Source organism: Camelina sativa, chromosome 9 (genome assembly GCF_000633955.1).
Source record: "Camelina sativa cultivar DH55 chromosome 9, Cs, whole genome shotgun sequence".
Lineage (NCBI taxonomy): Eukaryota > Viridiplantae > Streptophyta > Magnoliopsida > Brassicales > Brassicaceae > Camelina > Camelina sativa.
This window is the reverse complement of record NC_025693.1, coordinates 21,599,541-21,615,006: the sequence shown is the minus strand read 5'-3', so window position 1 is coordinate 21,615,006 and position 15,466 is coordinate 21,599,541. Positions and strand designations below refer to the sequence as shown.

Genomic DNA, 15,466 nt, shown 5'->3' with positions numbered 1-15,466 from the left:
TATAAACTTCAATCTAGTGAAAACCGCACACACTTTTCCATCTAGCGGTTTAAAATTATTAATGATCCCAACAGTTGCAAATTATTAATCGTGTTTTTTTGTCGTACCCCCATATTTCAAAAAATACACCTCTTAATTTTTGCATCTCTTTGTTGTACCTCCATGTTTCAAAGATCACATCTATTAATTTTTACACCCTTTTGTTTCACACCTCTATGTTTACATCTCTTGTACCTCCATGTTTCAAAGATCACATCTATTAATTTTTACACCCTTTTGTTTCACACCTCTATGTCTTACACCTCTTTGTTTATTATATAGAAACTTTTCTGGACAACATAAACAAGTTTCAAAAAATTGTTTACTGAGTATTTTCAAAACTTACAAGTTAATAAGTAAAATTGAAGAATTGTTTTATTGAAGTGTTTTTTTAATTTTTTAAATATATAATAGCAAACCCACTTTTTGTGTCAACTTTAATCCAATGGATGAGATTAGTTCCATTTTTCCATCTAACGGTTTAAAATTATTAATGATCCCAACGGTTACATATTATTAATTGTGTCTTTTCGCCGTGTCCCCATCTTTCAAAAATTACACCTCTTAAGTTTTGCATCTCTTTGTTGTACCTCCATGTTTCAAAAATCACATCTATTTATTTTTACACCTTTTTTATTTCATACCTCTATGTTTACACCTCTTTGTTGTACCTTAGTGTTTCAAAGATCACATCTAATAATTTTTACACCTTTTTATTTCACACCTTTTTGTTTTTGTTACTCTTTGTTTATATAAAATTGCAATGTTTTGATCCAACAAATGTTTTGTTCCGTTTTTTACTTGAAATGTAAAATTAACAATGTTAATCATTTCAAGTTTTTACTTTCCCGTGCGGCAACGCACGGGCCTACATCCTAGTTATTACAACAGCACCCCTTAAGTTTTGAAGACTCTTAAATACACCGCGATACTTTTAGTTTTAAATTTCGAGAAAGAAATGGTACCTAATGGAGTCAAAATTTCATTGTTGGAAATAGGAAAATTTCAAATTCATTAGCAAATTCAGTTGCAATAAAAATCAATATGTTTTTGGGTAAACCATGCAACCACAAAACTTTCATAAATCATAAGTTAATTAAAAATTAAAAATAAAATTACACAGATCAAGCCTAATGTAAACCCATATATATGACTATCCAATAACGAAACTCACTCAAACATCATGGTTAACCCTCCGGCAGATCCTCCGGATCTCACCATCCGTCCCCGTCAACGGTGAGATGTTCCCCATCTTCACGATCGACTTGGCGAACTGCTCAAAGAAGGCTTCCTCATTCTCCGCGTAAAGCTTGACCAGCTCCATGGACTCACTGCTTTGCGTGAACAAAATCTCATCAGAGTTTAAGAGTCCTCTAAAGTCCACCAGATTCTTGAAGTAGTAATTGTCAAACTTAGTCGGCGTCACGTAGTCAAGATTAAAGAGGTTCTGGTCCTCCCCCGAAATCGGACATCCCTGCTGCAACATAGAGGCGTAGTTTTGATTCAATGTCTGGTCGGGGTCATTGTTTCCAGAATGGTTGTATAACCTTTGTCGGAAATTCAAGCACCTCGAGTTTCCTATCGTGTGACTCCCTACATTTAATTTGAATCATACTTATTAGTTTTCAAGATTCTAATTTATCAATAATATAGTGTTTTAATTTTTATATTTAGATGAGTTAAGTTTTTAAATATCCAACCACAATCACACATCTTTATTTTAAACATTTATTTATTCTTTTAATTATTAAAATCAATGGCTTCAAGAAACATATATATATAAACTCAATATATACTTAAAGCAATCACAAATAATAATAATAATAAAACCTTTGGCAATTCACTCAAAAATTATAATTAATAAGATATAGAATTGGTCGAGTGTATATATTAACGAGGAATATACCTAAGAGGGCAACAAGATCGGTGAGATCGAGCCCTTGAAGGTTGAACATGTTGACAATTGTCTGTAACGTGGAGTCGGGAGAAGGAATGTTCTCCATGGAACCACTTAAGCTTGCTTCTCTTGCATCTCTTCTTCCAAGATATACTTCCCAAGTCGGTCCATCACACTAGTGTAGATTATTACACAATCAACGAGTGTTTGTTACAATTACGTACGCACAATTATAAATCGTAATGATTGTAATAGGAGGATTGACTTACAATTACAACGGAGTCTCTAGCAACGAGAGCCAAGATATCGGCGCAAGAAACTGTTTCAGGACATTCATTTTCCAAGGCAGACTTAATCTCATCAATGACTTCGAAACCTCGAGCAGAGTCTTGATTTGAAGTTGATCGTTTCTCGCTTTCTATGGTTCCACTACTGTCCAAAAGGACGGAAGCATCACATCCCTGCACAAATGACCAAAGTATGTATATTAAGACTGAACATATCTCCTTATTTATGTCAAAACATTGTATATTTGAAGAATAGTGTAGATTTTGTCAAACATTGACGAAACAATCATGGAAATGGAGCCTAAGCAGTGAGGCAGCCATGCGAGGGTCAATGGAGTATGCTTTGGCGACGAAGAATTGAACGATGGCTTGTGCTTTTGGGCAGGAGTTTTCGTAAAACCAAGGGGAGAGAGAGGCGGTTGTGCATTCATGTGTTCGATAACACATAGAAAGAGGTAAGAGCGCAGCAAGTGAGAATTGAGCGAGAACAATGCACACTATTGACTTCACCATTTCTGTATTCAATGGGACTCTAAGGATGATTGCATGGTTGAATAATTTATAGAGGAAGGTGTGACAGGTATGAATGTTACGTACAACACTCACATATTATGTTCGTTGCATCTATATATAGTTTCCATATTTGTCGTTCTTTTCTGTATGCCTTCGTGTTGGGAATAGAAAATGTCAATATCACTCTGGTTATTTTAAATGGAAATATGTCGATAAGAATCGTGAATCGGCCCGTGTGCTAACATTACCTAAATTTGTAAAACTTGAAACAACAGAAGGCTTGAGCCATAAATGATTCGAAAAAGAGTGGCTTATATTTATTCCATTCAACAACCATGTAAAAGAGTACGTCATATCATATGCATTGTTCTTAATAAGAGCCACACTAAAACACTATTGTGAAATGAAAATAGTACCATATAACATATACGCAAACAAGTTGATAAAAGTGAATCTAATGATGACCACCCGGAAGCTTCTCTTTGATCTTCTCCATCATGCCTTTCTTCTCGTGGTGAACGGTGGTGCCGGTATCATAGGCCGTCGTGGTGGAACCTAAAGAAGTCTTGTTGGACTCATGATGACCCGGCAGCTTGTCTTTAATCTTCTCCGTTATTCCCTTCTTCTTCCTCCTCCTTCCACCTAGTCCATCGTCCTCCTTCATGCATGCACACACACATGTACACGTGTTTAATTAGCAGAACATCGACAAGAAAAAGTAATAAGTTTTTGCAAGACTGTCCATATTTGAAATTCGATATATTCATATTAGAAGGTTGGGATTATTATAAATTTTACACGTATGTATTTCATATTTGATATAAGCAAAGCAAAAATACTCTCGCTCCTTTTTGAAATTACCTTTTTAAAAATAGATATTCTTAGTTAATTTTAAATATGTTTCCTAACGAATTGTTTCCAAGTAGGTAAGTCTAATTAAATGAAACAACTTGATATATTTTGGTGATATAGGAAAAAAGTACATTAAATATTGCAAAAGCAATTGCGGAAAACAGAAGTATACGTACCGAGCTAGAGCTAGAGCTACTACCAGAACGGTGAAGCATGCCACTCAAACCACCACCTTCAGCGACGACCGGAGCGGCAGTGGTGGCTGAAATTGGATTACCGAATTGGTCAAGCTGTTGGTGAGTCTGCTGAGCTCCGGACTGGTTTTGGTAAGACTCCATTTTCCTCTTACAAGTTACAATTGAAAATTCAACTTTTTATTTTAGCTGTAGAACAAAACTATTCTTGACGAGATTCAGACTCTTTTGAATGATTTTTTTTTTATAGAACCGCAACTTTGGATAGGGATCATAATCACACATAATTAAAATAATCTGTGTTGATTACGAGCGAGACACATGGCGATTACGTAAGACGTTGGTATTGTCAATTGTGGTTGGTATGACACATGTCCGTTACTACTAATCCACCCACCTCGTTTAATTTAATCCCTTTAAGTAGCTTATTTGGACTATATGGTCCTGCAATAAAACAACACTCCATATTGCTCGTTTTGTGTTTCTTGTTCCACCTTTGATGTTCAATCTTTAAATTTTGAGATTTTAACACATTTACACACACATACATGTAACGATAAGAACAACGAATAAGTTTTGTTAAATTCATCTTTGTTTTTAATTAAGTTAAACTAATTAGTAATTTGTGTTTGTTACCGGTGGGAGAAAACAAAAGAGAGTACTAGAGTAGTAGAGTAAGAGAGATATACAAGTCAATGGATAAATTTGGTACTTCTAACTCCTCATACATACTTACCATTTACCAAAACGATTACTCTACTTTGTATCCACTTTTAAAGTAAAAGGTTGTGGTTGTCTGCTCTCTCAATGGTTTTTTACACATGTCTAGTTTCTTCTAAGTTCCTTTCAGCTTTAGTTGCTGAAGTATCTTTGGCTTTTTAGTTTTTTTTGGGTCACAGAGTAGCTCATTCCCCCTGATAATAATGTTACAATTTCGATAAAATAATTCACATATTATCAAAACATAAAACCAACAACTATATATATAAACGAAATCAAATGTGGAAACTTCATATTAAATCAACGACCGAATCACTTACATACACGCATAAACGCGCTTTATTTAAAACCATCATCTCATAAAAACAATACAATACAGATACTTAATTATTCTGAAATTAAACAACTTGTTAAAAAGAGATTCTAGTTAGTGACTACCAGGAAGCTTCTCTTTGATCTTATCCATCGTACTCTTTTTCTCGTGGTGAACAACTCCAGTATTACCATAACTCGTAGTGGTTCCAGTTTGATGGGTTCCATGATGACCAGGCAACTTCTCCATAATTTTTTCAGCCATGCCTTTTTTCTCGTGGTGAACTACACCAGTGTGTGTAGCACCATGACCCGTGTGAGTACCAGTTTGGTGAGACCCCTGATGACCTGGAAGTTTCTCCATGATCTTCTCCGTCATCCCTTGCTTCTCGTGGTGAACACCGCCAGTGTTACCATAACCCGTGTGGGTTCCAGTCTGGTGTGATCCACCATGATGGCCTGGCGTCACCTGATCCATAACCTTCTCCGTCATACCTTTCCTCTCGTGGTGAATACCACCAGTGTTAGTAGCACCGTAACCAGTCTGATGAGTTCCATGATGGCCTGGCGCAACCTGCTCCATAATCTTCTCCGTCATACCTTGCTTCTCGTGGCCGTGAACACCGCCACCGTGACCAGTCTGATGAGTTCCATGATGGCCTGGCGTCACCTGATCTATAATCTTCTCCGTCATACCTTGCTTCTCGTGGCCGTGAACACCGCCAGCGCTAGTAGCACCATAAGCAGTGTTGGCTCCTCCAGTGTGATGAGGTGCATGATGACCTGGGAGCTTCTCCATGATTTTCTCAGTCAGTCCCTTCTTTGGCACTCCGGATTGGTTCTGGTAAGAATCCATTTTCTTTCTTTCTAAAAATAAACTTGTAACTCTTTTCTTAGATATATATAGAAAACTTTGTTCTTTTGATGGAACTTAAAAGACTTTTGATCGATGAAGATTAATGAGCTCTTGTATGATACTTTTATAGAACCGCAATTTTCATTTTGGATAGGAACCGATCATCAGATTCATATAGATATTTTACTCCCATCCGTGTTGGCCGACATAAAAAGTGTCATTAATTAAATCCGTATTGATTAAGAGTGAGACACATGGCATGTAAAGACGTCGGCGACTCGGCGTAGCGTCGTAGTAGTGGTTAGCGACCGACATAAAAAGATACTACTAACTTAGCTAGGACTTATGGGCCTTTAGATATGGAAGGCCCATTAATTCACATTTTAGCATCCTTAACGAAACGCAGTCGTTTGGTTCGTGTAACTACCTTTGTATTGTGTTCATCTTTTAATTTTGGGATTTTTTTTTTCCGCTCCAGATTTGAAATTGTTAGAACAAAAAAAACTAAAAAAAGCTTTGATTTTGATTTCTCAAGCTGTGTGTTTTTCATCTTCACATCAGGAAGGAATTTTGAAAAAGGTATGATCTTTGGAGCTTTTAGTTTTCTTCTATCTCTGAATCCTAATCTTTTTTTGTTTTTGTTGCTTTTCGTGTGGTGAGTTTCCAGATTTTTTTTTGGGTGCTAAAAGATGGATCCGGATGCAGTCAAATCGACCCTTTCGAATCTAGCATTCGGAAATGTAATGGCTGCAGCTGCTAGAAATTATCAAAAGGTAAATAATTTTATCTTTTTGAGTTTTTGGTTTAAATCCATCAAATGCAATTTCGTAGTTGCCTTTTTCTCAATTTTTTTTTTTTTGGAAATTGTTCGATTGCATCTACTTTTTTCGTGTTTTTAGTATATGCTTTTGGTAAGTTTATTGCATTTCGTATATGATATTCACAGAATTGATTCATCTATGTTTGTTGAAGTGGTGTTTGTTTGATGTCTGTCGAAGTGATAGACTTTGATGAGTTATGGCTGTGTAGATAACCACCTGTGAGTAGAGTACTTGTATGTTTTTGATGATTTATTTATACGTATTTGTAGGAAGTTCTTGCAAATGAGAAGGCGCAAAGATCAAAACCTGTTAATGAAGAGGTTGATCTTGATGAACTTATGGATGTAAGTGCAATGTTTGCTTATTGGGCTGTTTTTATTTTGTTTTGGGTGTATTGAGTTTTTTAAGCTTCTATAAGAGACTTACTTGTTTATGTTCTGTAGGATCCAGAGCTAGAAAGATTGCACGCTGATAGGATTGCAGCACTAAAGGTTATTATTACTTTGGCATCGTACTGTATAATTAGTTGTGTAGGTATTGGTATGTACTAAACCTTCAAGATTCTATCTTGACAGAGAGAAGTTGAGAAGAGAGAAGCGTTTAAAAGACAAGGACATGGTGAATATCGAGAGGTAAGCGAAGGAGATTTCTTGGGTGAAGTCACCAGGAGTGAGAAGGTGATATGTCATTTCTACCACAAGGAATTTTACCGGTGCAAGTAAGATCTCCCATCAGCTTATATTTTTTTGTTCGTCTTCTGATATGTGAGCTCGTAACCATAAGATATGCACTCACTCACTGCATCATTGTAGGATTATGGACAAGCATCTGAAAACTCTTGCGCCTAGACATGTGGACACAAAGTTCATTAAAGTGGACGCAGAGGTTAGTGTGAACCACTTTATTAGAATTAGAGAAAAGGAAATGGCTTTTCACCAATCCTTTGGTGAAGATAATGCTTGGTTGAAATAAATGCAGAATGCTCCTTTCTTTGTCACGAAGCTTGCTATAAAGACTTTGCCTTGCGTTGTGCTTTTCAGGTCTCGCCTCTTTCTTCTATTCATTCTTACATACAGGGTTTGTTGTTAGGTGTATAACTGATAAAGTATGTGTTTCTTTATCATTATTAGCAAGGGAGTCGCGATGGATAGGCTAGTTGGGTTCCAGGATCTGGGCACCAAGGACGATTTCACCACGAATAAACTAGAGAACGTTCTGGTTAAAAAGGGTATGCAGAACCGCACACCCACTTTTCTTTTATAATTACAGCTCAGTTAGAGAACTGTTGCTTATGCAAAATCTTTAACAGGAATGCTAAGCAAGAAGAAGAAAGAGGAAGATGATGAAGATGCCGAATATCAAGAGAGCATACGGCGGTCTGTCAGGTCCTCAGAGAATCTGGACTTTGATTCTGACTGAGCAAGCAGTTGCCATTGCTGCTAGTCTCTGTTTTGTTTTGCTCTTTTGTTATATGTTTATTAGAAAGAAAACTTTGATATGAAATCCAAACGGTCAAATGCTACGTTACATTGTATCAAGGTATATGTAATACACCAACTTATTGTCGCTGATTAATAAACATTGATCTAGTTGCTTAAAATGTTCCATCAGGTTCTGTGCGTTGGTGTTTTCGTCCACACTCCGCCTCTAAAGCCGACATCTTCGATCGGGAAAGACTCTAGCTCTGGACACCAGTTTGCGTTAACGCTCCTGAGGTAGGGCATTGACCGTTGCAGCACTTCCCAATCCATGTCTAGGTCCGACAACGAACTTAACATCAAACCTTCGATTCTCCAGTGAGTATTATTCTCAGTCCCCCAAAACCGTTCATGCATTTTCACCAAATTACCTGAGCATATTGACATGTACCTCAACATCGGAAGCTTGTGAGGACTCAACCACGATGGACTCGACTTTCCAGGATAGAACTGTAGAGAAAGCTCATGGAGCTGGTGTGGAGGAGTGAGCGCATCTATTTTGGTTATGAGATCATCGCCGTAGCTGTCGTAGCAGTTGATAGAAATGGACATAAGCTTGCTAAGGTTTATCAAAGAATCAAGCTCCTCATCTTCGATCTGATCGCCATGAGTCAGAGAAAGACCAAGTTTTCTGAGGTTTTTGAGATTTCTCACTTCACTGAGCTTGCACCCATTGTTGGACCTGGCTGGCTTAAATCCCAACAGTACTTCGAGGTTAACGAGACTTCCAATACCCTTGGGGAAGCACTCAAGTGATCCACAATTCGTCATGTCAAGTACAAGGAGTTTCTTGAAAAACACAATGCAAGGTTGAAGTTGTTTCAGATTCTGACAGTAGCTTGCGTCTAGAATCTGTAAATTGCGGAGATCTTCCATGGAACGAGGAAACTGGATCAACGGATGTGTGTTGCTCAAACTAAGACATGCCAAGTGTTGAAGGCTCGCAATCTCATCCAAAATCTCAGACAGAGGAGCATCAAATATCGATTTTGAGATATCAAGAACCCGAAGGTACTTGCAATCTGTAAATTTTTTAGCTAGGTCTGAGTTGAGCTTGTTCACCTCACCTGTTTTAGTTGTTGACACTACGCCTCTCAGCTTATGATTAACTTTGATCTGCTTCTCATTAAAGTTTCCACTAATCCCAAGGTGACGACAGTTGAGGCCTTCCTGGTTAGAGAAGGAATCATTCTTCGCTATCTCGATCACCAAATCACGAACCATGTCATGAATCTTGCAAGTGATGATGGTTCCGCTATAGGTTTTGTCAACAACTTCTATTAGACACCTGTTTGTGAGCCCGGAAAAGCAGTCTTCTCCAGATTCAGTTGCAGATCTTCCATTTCTCCACATGACAAAACCTTCTCCAATCCATCCGTGTACAAGCTGCTGTTTCGGTATAACACAGTCTTCCGGATAGAGAGAGAGCGTGAGAAAGCATGCTTTAAGGTGGGAAGGGAGTTCGTCGTAACTCAATTGCAGAGAAGACATCACATTGTCAGTTTCAGAACTGTTCCCTCTTAGCTCATCTTGAAAATGTTCTGCAATTCGTCTCCATTCATGATAGACATGGTCTTTGCACAGAAGCAACCCACCAACCGCTTTGATTGTCAATGGCAAGCCTTTGCATTTTGTTACAATCTCCTTGCCGACATCCTCTAACTCGGGACGCTCACAAGTACCGTTATTTGCTGCAAATGCCACCTTACAAAACAGCAGCCAACTGTTATCAGAACTGAGGAGCTGTGGACGGTGAGTCTTGTCTCTGGCCTGAACCTTTACCGCAACAGATTCTGACCTTGTTGTCACGATGACGCTACCACCTTGTCCTCTAGGCAGTCCTTGGTAGATCTTGTCCCACCAACTCAAATTCTTGTCCCATACATCGTCCATGACGATCAAGTACCTTTTCCCCAAGAGATACTGCTGGATTTTTCTCAGCAATGTTCCAAGATCATCACCAACACTCGCGTCCCCCAAGTTCCGCAATATGCTTCTCATGATCTGTTCTTCAGTAAAAGTCTGGGACACAGACACCCATATCCTTCTTTCGAAACGATGTTCAATCTCTTTGTCATTGAAAACTTCTTGAGCAATGGTAGTTTTACCTAACCCTCCCATGCCAACAAAGGCCATTACCAATAGGTCGCTCTCGTTTGATCGAACGAGCCATTCCTTGATTTTTCTTTTATCTCCTTCCAAACCAACCACTTGAGTATGATCATACACCGGAGAGCTCCACCGATCAGTTCCATTATCTCTTCCAATATTGCTCGGCGTTATGAATTCGAAATAAGGCTTCACTTGCTTCTTCATCGACTTTATCCTCTCATTGATCTCTTTCAAACGTTTGCTTTTCTTGTACTGCAACGAAACCCTGGCAGGATAAAACCGCGAAAGCCACGCGTTGGAGGGCCTTTGCTCGTTCCCGTCATCATCACCATCACCATCACCATCACCAGCCGCAAGCTGACAATCCGCGAGTATGTCCTCAGCTTCATAAACCAACTCTCGTAATTCCACCACGAAATCACGCAGCACGTCGTTAGTTCTCTTCTTCCTCTCTGCATCCTTGAGAAAAGACAGCATATATTTCAACTCAACTTGCAAATCTTTTAACTGTTTTCCGTATTCAGATACGGTTCGGCCTTTTTCTTCGAGGATGTTCAAGGCTTTCTCTAGACACACTGTTACAACAGCGTCCACCATTTTCTCAGACACCTGCAACTTTCAGAAAATATTTCCAAGCAATAATTTCAATCGCTTATGTGTATCATTAGATCGAACTTTCTAAAAAAGCAATCCACCAACGACTAATAGAATCTCAGTAGTAACCAAAGACTGGATTAATCTTTAACTAATCCGTAGTTTCTCAAGAAACATGTAGAATCCTTAGAAAAATTTGAAATGAATCTAATCAAAGTAAAGTCTATCTCATGGTAAGAGAACACTTACAAGGAAGTGACTTAGCCGTTTAGGATCTGAAGGCTGAAGCTGCTCCTGATCTTTGGATCTTTTGCAAACTTTGGTTTCAGGAATGAGCTTACAAAGACACTTTATCGAATTTGAAGTCAACGGTTTAACAATTATAAGTCAACAGTCAACCAAACTCGTTTTCTTTTTATCTTTTGTCGGAGATAGGATTTATAGTTGATAAATTCAATAAATCTCTGACCTCATAAAATAATATCATCCGTATCATTTTTATAACATCACAGTGTTTAAACAAAGAAAGAAGAAGTAAAAATTGTCTTTAACCTGACAAAAACAAAAGAACTACTCAATTTTTTTTAAAATTATTTATTTTGGCCTTTAGCTTCATCATTTACAACTTTCTTGGCTTTTAAGAACTCAACTAGTCCTTGGAGTACCTTATCCACAGAATCACTCCTCATCAACTGTTCAGCTACTTCAGCTGGTGTAACTTGTGTTTCTCGGATCAATTCCTCAATCTGCTCGAAAGTTATATGATCTTCAATCTCGAGATAGTTTGAAGCCAAAACCTTAAAAGCAGCTGGTGTGCAATACGACATGTGAATGTGCATGTCCATTCGTCCTGGCCTCAACAATGCTGGATCCAATCTTTCTCTGTAGTTAGTTGTGAACACTATGATCCGCTCGTTACCACAACTTGACCATAGTCCGTCTACAAAATTCAATAGACCAGAGAGTGTCACCTGAAAAACAACCAACAACAAAAACATTAGTTATGAGTTTAGGCTAAGAAGCAAAGACATACAAAATATCAAAAAATGCATCACCGCTTTATACAAGGTATCGTCGTTGCCCTCATCAGTAGTGCGATTTTTGAACTCGATTGAACAATCGATATCTTCCACAACCAGAATGGAACGATTTGCAGTAGACATAAGTAACGTCCGAAGCTCAGCATTGCTTTTAAGTGAAGTGAAGTCTAAGTCATAGATATCAAAGTTAAGATGATTAGCTATGGCAGCGATCAAGCTTGATTTGCCAGTACCGGGTGGACCATACAACAAGTACCCTCTCTTCCAAGCTTTTCCAACCCTCCCGTAAAAGCCTTTCCGCTGCACGAATCTATCGAGATCCTCCACCAAGTTTCTCTTAACCTCGGGATCCATGGCGAGAGTGCGAAACGTGGAAGGATGGTCGAGAGTCACAGAGGTCCACTCCACCGAGTAAGAATCAAGAGTGAAGATCTTCAAAGTCTTACGGTTTTGTTTCATCAAAGCAGCTTGTTCCACCACGAACGGCAAATAAGATTCAAGAACCACGTTCTTGAACTTCTTTCGGAAACTGAGCTCGTAACTACGAACTTCAGATCTCAAAGTGGAGTTGAGGTCCCGCGGGTTACGGAAATCTTTTTTGTCGACATGGCGACAAACAAGGATCCAACTGAGCTTGACGCCGTCAAAAGTATCCAAAACTTGCTCATCACGTTCGACAGAGACACTATAATGGCTCTGTTTCTCATGCTTGTTCACTTTGATTCTTCTAGTGGAATTAGATATCTTGGTGGCGAGGTAAGCCTCCGCAGACTCAAACACTTGGTTGTGTTCATAACCTCCGAACTCTTCAATCACAGCAGTCATATCAAAAGAAAAGTAGCTGAAGAATCTGCGGAAGCCGTGAGAGATAAACTCATGAACCTCGCCTGGCATGTATTCTTGAACCACTGATCGGGCTAGCATTGCGGCTGCAGCCACCGATACAACCGCCGTCAGAGCTGTTTTGGCGGTGGCTAAGTGAGATTCACTAGAGGATGAAGCAGACGAACTCATTGCCCTTTCAATCTCTTTATAACTAAGTTTAATAAGAAAACAACAAAAATCAGAGCCACTAACCAAGAACAACTAACCTAAAAAAAACAAAAGGTTGTGTCTAATGATTACAGAAAAAAGAGGTTAAGGAATGATTAAAGTTAAAAGGTTTGCGTGGTAAATAAATATGATTCGATTAATCAAACGATGCTNAACTAAAATTGAAATTCTAGCAATTCAAAAAAAAAAAATTGATACCAGCAGCACTTGTGCGATCACTGAACGAACTTTCACGATACCTCTCAGAAAATTAGGGATGAAGATGATTATTTACAATTGTGAATCGAAGTGTGTATAGTGGGCCAGCATCTACGGCCCATTTAGTAAGTATAGTCGCAATGACTTTATAATTTCTTAAAATACGTAAGCTATTTTTTTTTGGACAAATTAACTCTCTTTTTTCAAAAAAAGAAATTCACTGTTTGGTTAAGGCAAGAGTCAATTCGGTGTATAACCAAAATTAATAAACTAATTAAGAATATAGCATAATTTTCAAATAAATTAGAAAAATAGGAGGAAGGGTAGAGAAAATGACAATTTTGGTGTTAGTGGAAGATAATAGTGGCCGGCGGTAGATGGAGGGGTGGTGGTTGAAGGTGGTCAGAGGAGTTGGCCGAGAATCCGACAATTGGCGGTGGGTGGGAGCCAAAGGTGGCCGGAGGAGTTGGCCGGAATCTAACGACTGACGGTGGGCAGTGGCTGCTGGTGGTAGCGGATTGTGATGATAGGAATTGGTGGTAGGGATAAATTAGCCATTAATAAACAAAATACAAACTATATAACCTTTTAATGGTTAGAATGGTTATAGAGTAAATTAATAGGCTCAAATTCTTCTAAGGGCAATTCTTCTTTATCAATACCACTAAAATAAGTTAAATTTTCAAACACACTATTATTAGTTTTATTTTTCCAAAATACCATTTTTTTCTTTCCTAATCCCAATAGTATATTAATAAAAATGTCTCTCATTCAAAACTTATTGATACTAATTAATATATAAAAATGTATAGAACATATAAACCATTAATATTTAGAAAAAAGCTAGAAACTTTTTTTTTTTTCATGAAATAAAGAGTACGCATATAAATAGGAAAGGTTTATTTAAAAAATAAAAGAAAAAAAAATGTTCCAAGTAAAAAAAACAGAGAATTAGCTTATTCATCAACCTTTTCGTTTTTTCTTCACAACCGAATCTTTTTTCTTGTTTTTGGTTTCCTTGTCCTTCGCTAGTTGCTCCTCCAATTCTTGCTCTTCCTTTTTAGCCTTATCTTGTTCCTTTTTGGCCTTATCTTGTTCCATTTTGATCTTCTTGGCTTCCAAAAACTCGACCAAACCCTCAAGAATCTTATCAACAGAGTCATTATTCCTCATAAGTTGTTCCGCCACATCTGCTGGAGTAACCTCTATGGCCTCAATATATTCCTCGACCTTGGTGAAAAGCGGGTGCTCTTGGATCTCTAGATAGTTTGAAGCAAGAACCTTGAAAGCACTCGGCGTGCAGTACGACATGTGAATGTGCATATCCATACGTCCAGGCCTTAACAAGGCCGGGTCGAGTTTCTCTTTGTAGTTTGGTGTGAATATTATGATTCGTTCTTCCCCGCAGCTTGACCATAGACCATCAATGAAATTTAGCAGTCCAGAGAGTGTCACCTTCTTCTTTCGTGATTTCACAGGAGCTTCTTCTTCATCATCAGATTCATCAGCTGTCCTATTATTCAGTTTGAGCGAGCAGTCAATATCTTCCACAATAATAATCGAACGATTAGCAGTGGCAATCAACAACTGTCGGAGCTCACAATTGTCGCGAACCGCAGTTAACTCTAAGTCATAAATATCAAAGTTGAGATAATTGGCCATGGCTGCGATCAAGCTTGACTTCCCTGTGCCTGGTGGACCGTATAACAAGTATCCTCTCTTCCAAGCTTTACCAACCCTCTTATAGTAGTCGCTCCGCTTTACGAACTTGTCTAGATCTTCCATCACACTTCTCTTGACATCTGAATCCATTGCTAGCGTCTTGAAAGTAGAAGGATGGTCAAGGGTAACAGAGGACCACGTGCCTGAGTACCAGCCTCTGTCGAGAGTGAAGATCTTGAGCTTTTTCTTCTCTTGCTTCATTAACGTGGCTCTTTTCACTATGAATGGCAAGTAAGATTCAAGGGCTATGTCTTTGAATTTCTTAGGGAAGTTGAGCTGGAACGATCTGACCTCAGATCTGACTTTGTTTGACTCAACATGGCGGCAGCGGAGGACCCAACGGAACTGGACGCCGTTGAAAGTGTCCACAACTTCCTCGTCACGTTCCACGGTGACGTCGTAGGTTTTTTCTTTGGCGTGTTTGCTCACTTTGATTTTCTTGTTGGAAGGAGAGATCTTGGTGGCTAGATAGGCCTTGGCAGCCTCAAAGACTTCATTGCGAACGTATCCTTCATATTCTTCGATGGTTATTGTCAATTGAGAGGAAAAGTCAAGAACGAAGCGGCGGCGGAATTCATCTGAGATGTAGTGTCGCACCTCGTGAGGCACATAATTTTGGACTAACGATCGAGCCATCACCGCGGTTTTGGCCACCGAAGTTGCGGTGGTGAGAACTTTCGAAACTTGTACCGACTTGGTTTTTTCTAGGATTTGTGCAAATATATCTGGATAATTTGCAGCATAAACCGAAACAATTCGAGGTCGTTTTGACATTCCA

At 38.7% G+C, this 15,466-nt stretch overlaps 7 protein-coding genes across 10 annotated transcripts; 1 reads left to right on the top strand and 6 right to left on the bottom strand.

The window, feature by feature from the left end:
* On the bottom strand, positions 1,109-2,862 carry LOC104711636 (peroxidase 36). The gene is made up of 4 exons (XM_010428338.2): positions 2,497-2,862; positions 2,206-2,397; positions 1,946-2,111; positions 1,109-1,632 (listed from the first exon to the last, which is right to left on the bottom strand). Exons 1-4 carry the CDS (start codon positions 2,734-2,736, stop codon positions 1,214-1,216), a joined length of 1,017 nt encoding a protein of 338 aa, XP_010426640.1. The 5' UTR covers positions 2,737-2,862; the 3' UTR covers positions 1,109-1,213.
* Positions 3,029-4,057, bottom strand: LOC104711635 (dehydrin Xero 1). Its single transcript, XM_010428337.2, has 2 exons — positions 3,765-4,057; positions 3,029-3,394 (listed from the first exon to the last, which is right to left on the bottom strand). The coding sequence occupies exons 1-2, from the start codon at positions 3,924-3,926 to the stop codon at positions 3,191-3,193; spliced, it is 366 nt and encodes a 121-aa protein (XP_010426639.1). The 5' UTR covers positions 3,927-4,057; the 3' UTR covers positions 3,029-3,190.
* On the bottom strand, positions 4,767-5,833 carry LOC104711634 (dehydrin Xero 2-like). Of its 2 annotated transcripts, XM_010428336.2 has the most exons (2): positions 5,497-5,833; positions 4,767-5,400 (listed from the first exon to the last, which is right to left on the bottom strand). In XM_010428336.2, the coding sequence occupies exons 1-2, from the start codon at positions 5,668-5,670 to the stop codon at positions 4,930-4,932; spliced, it is 645 nt and encodes a 214-aa protein (XP_010426638.1). In that variant the 5' UTR covers positions 5,671-5,833; the 3' UTR covers positions 4,767-4,929. The 2 variants fall into 2 exon arrangements, with proteins under 2 accessions (XP_010426638.1, XP_010426637.1); XM_010428335.2 differs by having other exon boundaries at positions 4,767-5,832.
* Positions 6,124-8,082, top strand: LOC104711632 (thioredoxin domain-containing protein PLP3A-like). 2 transcript variants are annotated; one of them, XM_010428330.2, is made up of 9 exons: positions 6,124-6,249; positions 6,338-6,443; positions 6,761-6,835; positions 6,935-6,982; positions 7,067-7,209; positions 7,304-7,376; positions 7,470-7,531; positions 7,622-7,719; positions 7,801-8,082. In XM_010428330.2, exons 2-9 carry the CDS (start codon positions 6,360-6,362, stop codon positions 7,908-7,910), a joined length of 693 nt encoding a protein of 230 aa, XP_010426632.1. In that variant the 5' UTR covers positions 6,124-6,249; positions 6,338-6,359; the 3' UTR covers positions 7,911-8,082. The 2 variants fall into 2 exon arrangements, with proteins under 2 accessions (XP_010426632.1, XP_010426634.1); XM_010428332.2 differs by having other exon boundaries at positions 6,331-6,443.
* LOC104711633 (disease resistance RPP13-like protein 4) lies at positions 7,966-11,090 on the bottom strand. 2 transcript variants are annotated; one of them, XM_010428333.1, is made up of 2 exons: positions 10,925-11,090; positions 7,966-10,696 (listed from the first exon to the last, which is right to left on the bottom strand). In XM_010428333.1, the coding sequence occupies exon 2, from the start codon at positions 10,676-10,678 to the stop codon at positions 8,099-8,101; it is 2,580 nt and encodes an 859-aa protein (XP_010426635.1). In that variant the 5' UTR covers positions 10,679-10,696; positions 10,925-11,090; the 3' UTR covers positions 7,966-8,098. The 2 variants fall into 2 exon arrangements, with proteins under 2 accessions (XP_010426635.1, XP_010426636.1); XM_010428334.1 differs by having other exon boundaries at positions 7,966-10,690; positions 10,925-11,039.
* On the bottom strand, positions 11,120-13,042 carry LOC104711631 (AAA-ATPase At3g50940). The gene is made up of 3 exons (XM_010428329.1): positions 12,967-13,042; positions 11,731-12,751; positions 11,120-11,646 (listed from the first exon to the last, which is right to left on the bottom strand). The coding sequence occupies exons 2-3, from the start codon at positions 12,727-12,729 to the stop codon at positions 11,266-11,268; spliced, it is 1,380 nt and encodes a 459-aa protein (XP_010426631.1). The 5' UTR covers positions 12,730-12,751; positions 12,967-13,042; the 3' UTR covers positions 11,120-11,265.
* LOC104711630 (protein HYPER-SENSITIVITY-RELATED 4-like) lies at positions 13,825-15,466 on the bottom strand. The gene has a single exon (XM_010428328.2). The coding sequence runs from the start codon at positions 15,460-15,462 to the stop codon at positions 13,930-13,932; it is 1,533 nt and encodes a 510-aa protein (XP_010426630.1). The 5' UTR covers positions 15,463-15,466; the 3' UTR covers positions 13,825-13,929.

Coding starts and splice junctions, on each gene's coding strand:
- LOC104711636 (XM_010428338.2), bottom strand. CDS start 2,736: ATGGTGAAGTCAATAGTGTGCATTGTTCTCGCTCAATTCTCACTTGCT. Junction 2,398..2,496: donor TCCATGATTGTTTCGTCAAT/GTTTGACAAAAT, acceptor TCATTTGTGCAG/GGATGTGATGCTTCCGTCCT. Junction 2,112..2,205: donor CTAGAGACTCCGTTGTAATT/GTAAGTCAATCC, acceptor AATCTACACTAG/TGTGATGGACCGACTTGGGA.
- LOC104711635 (XM_010428337.2), bottom strand. CDS start 3,926: ATGGAGTCTTACCAAAACCAGTCCGGAGCTCAGCAGACTCACCAACAG. Junction 3,395..3,764: donor GTAGCTCTAGCTCTAGCTCG/GTACGTATACTT, acceptor GCATGCATGAAG/GAGGACGATGGACTAGGTGG.
- LOC104711634 (XM_010428335.2), bottom strand. CDS start 5,670: ATGGATTCTTACCAGAACCAATCCGGAGTGCCAAAGAAGGGACTGACT.
- LOC104711632 (XM_010428330.2), top strand. CDS start 6,360: ATGGATCCGGATGCAGTCAAATCGACCCTTTCGAATCTAGCATTCGGA. Junction 6,983..7,066: donor ATAGGATTGCAGCACTAAAG/GTTATTATTACT, acceptor CTATCTTGACAG/AGAGAAGTTGAGAAGAGAGA. Junction 7,532..7,621: donor CCTTGCGTTGTGCTTTTCAG/GTCTCGCCTCTT, acceptor TATCATTATTAG/CAAGGGAGTCGCGATGGATA.
- LOC104711633 (XM_010428333.1), bottom strand. CDS start 10,678: ATGGTGGACGCTGTTGTAACAGTGTGTCTAGAGAAAGCCTTGAACATC.
- LOC104711631 (XM_010428329.1), bottom strand. CDS start 12,729: ATGAGTTCGTCTGCTTCATCCTCTAGTGAATCTCACTTAGCCACCGCC. Junction 11,647..11,730: donor ACGATACCTTGTATAAAGCG/GTGATGCATTTT, acceptor GTTGTTTTTCAG/GTGACACTCTCTGGTCTATT.
- LOC104711630 (XM_010428328.2), bottom strand. CDS start 15,462: ATGTCAAAACGACCTCGAATTGTTTCGGTTTATGCTGCAAATTATCCA.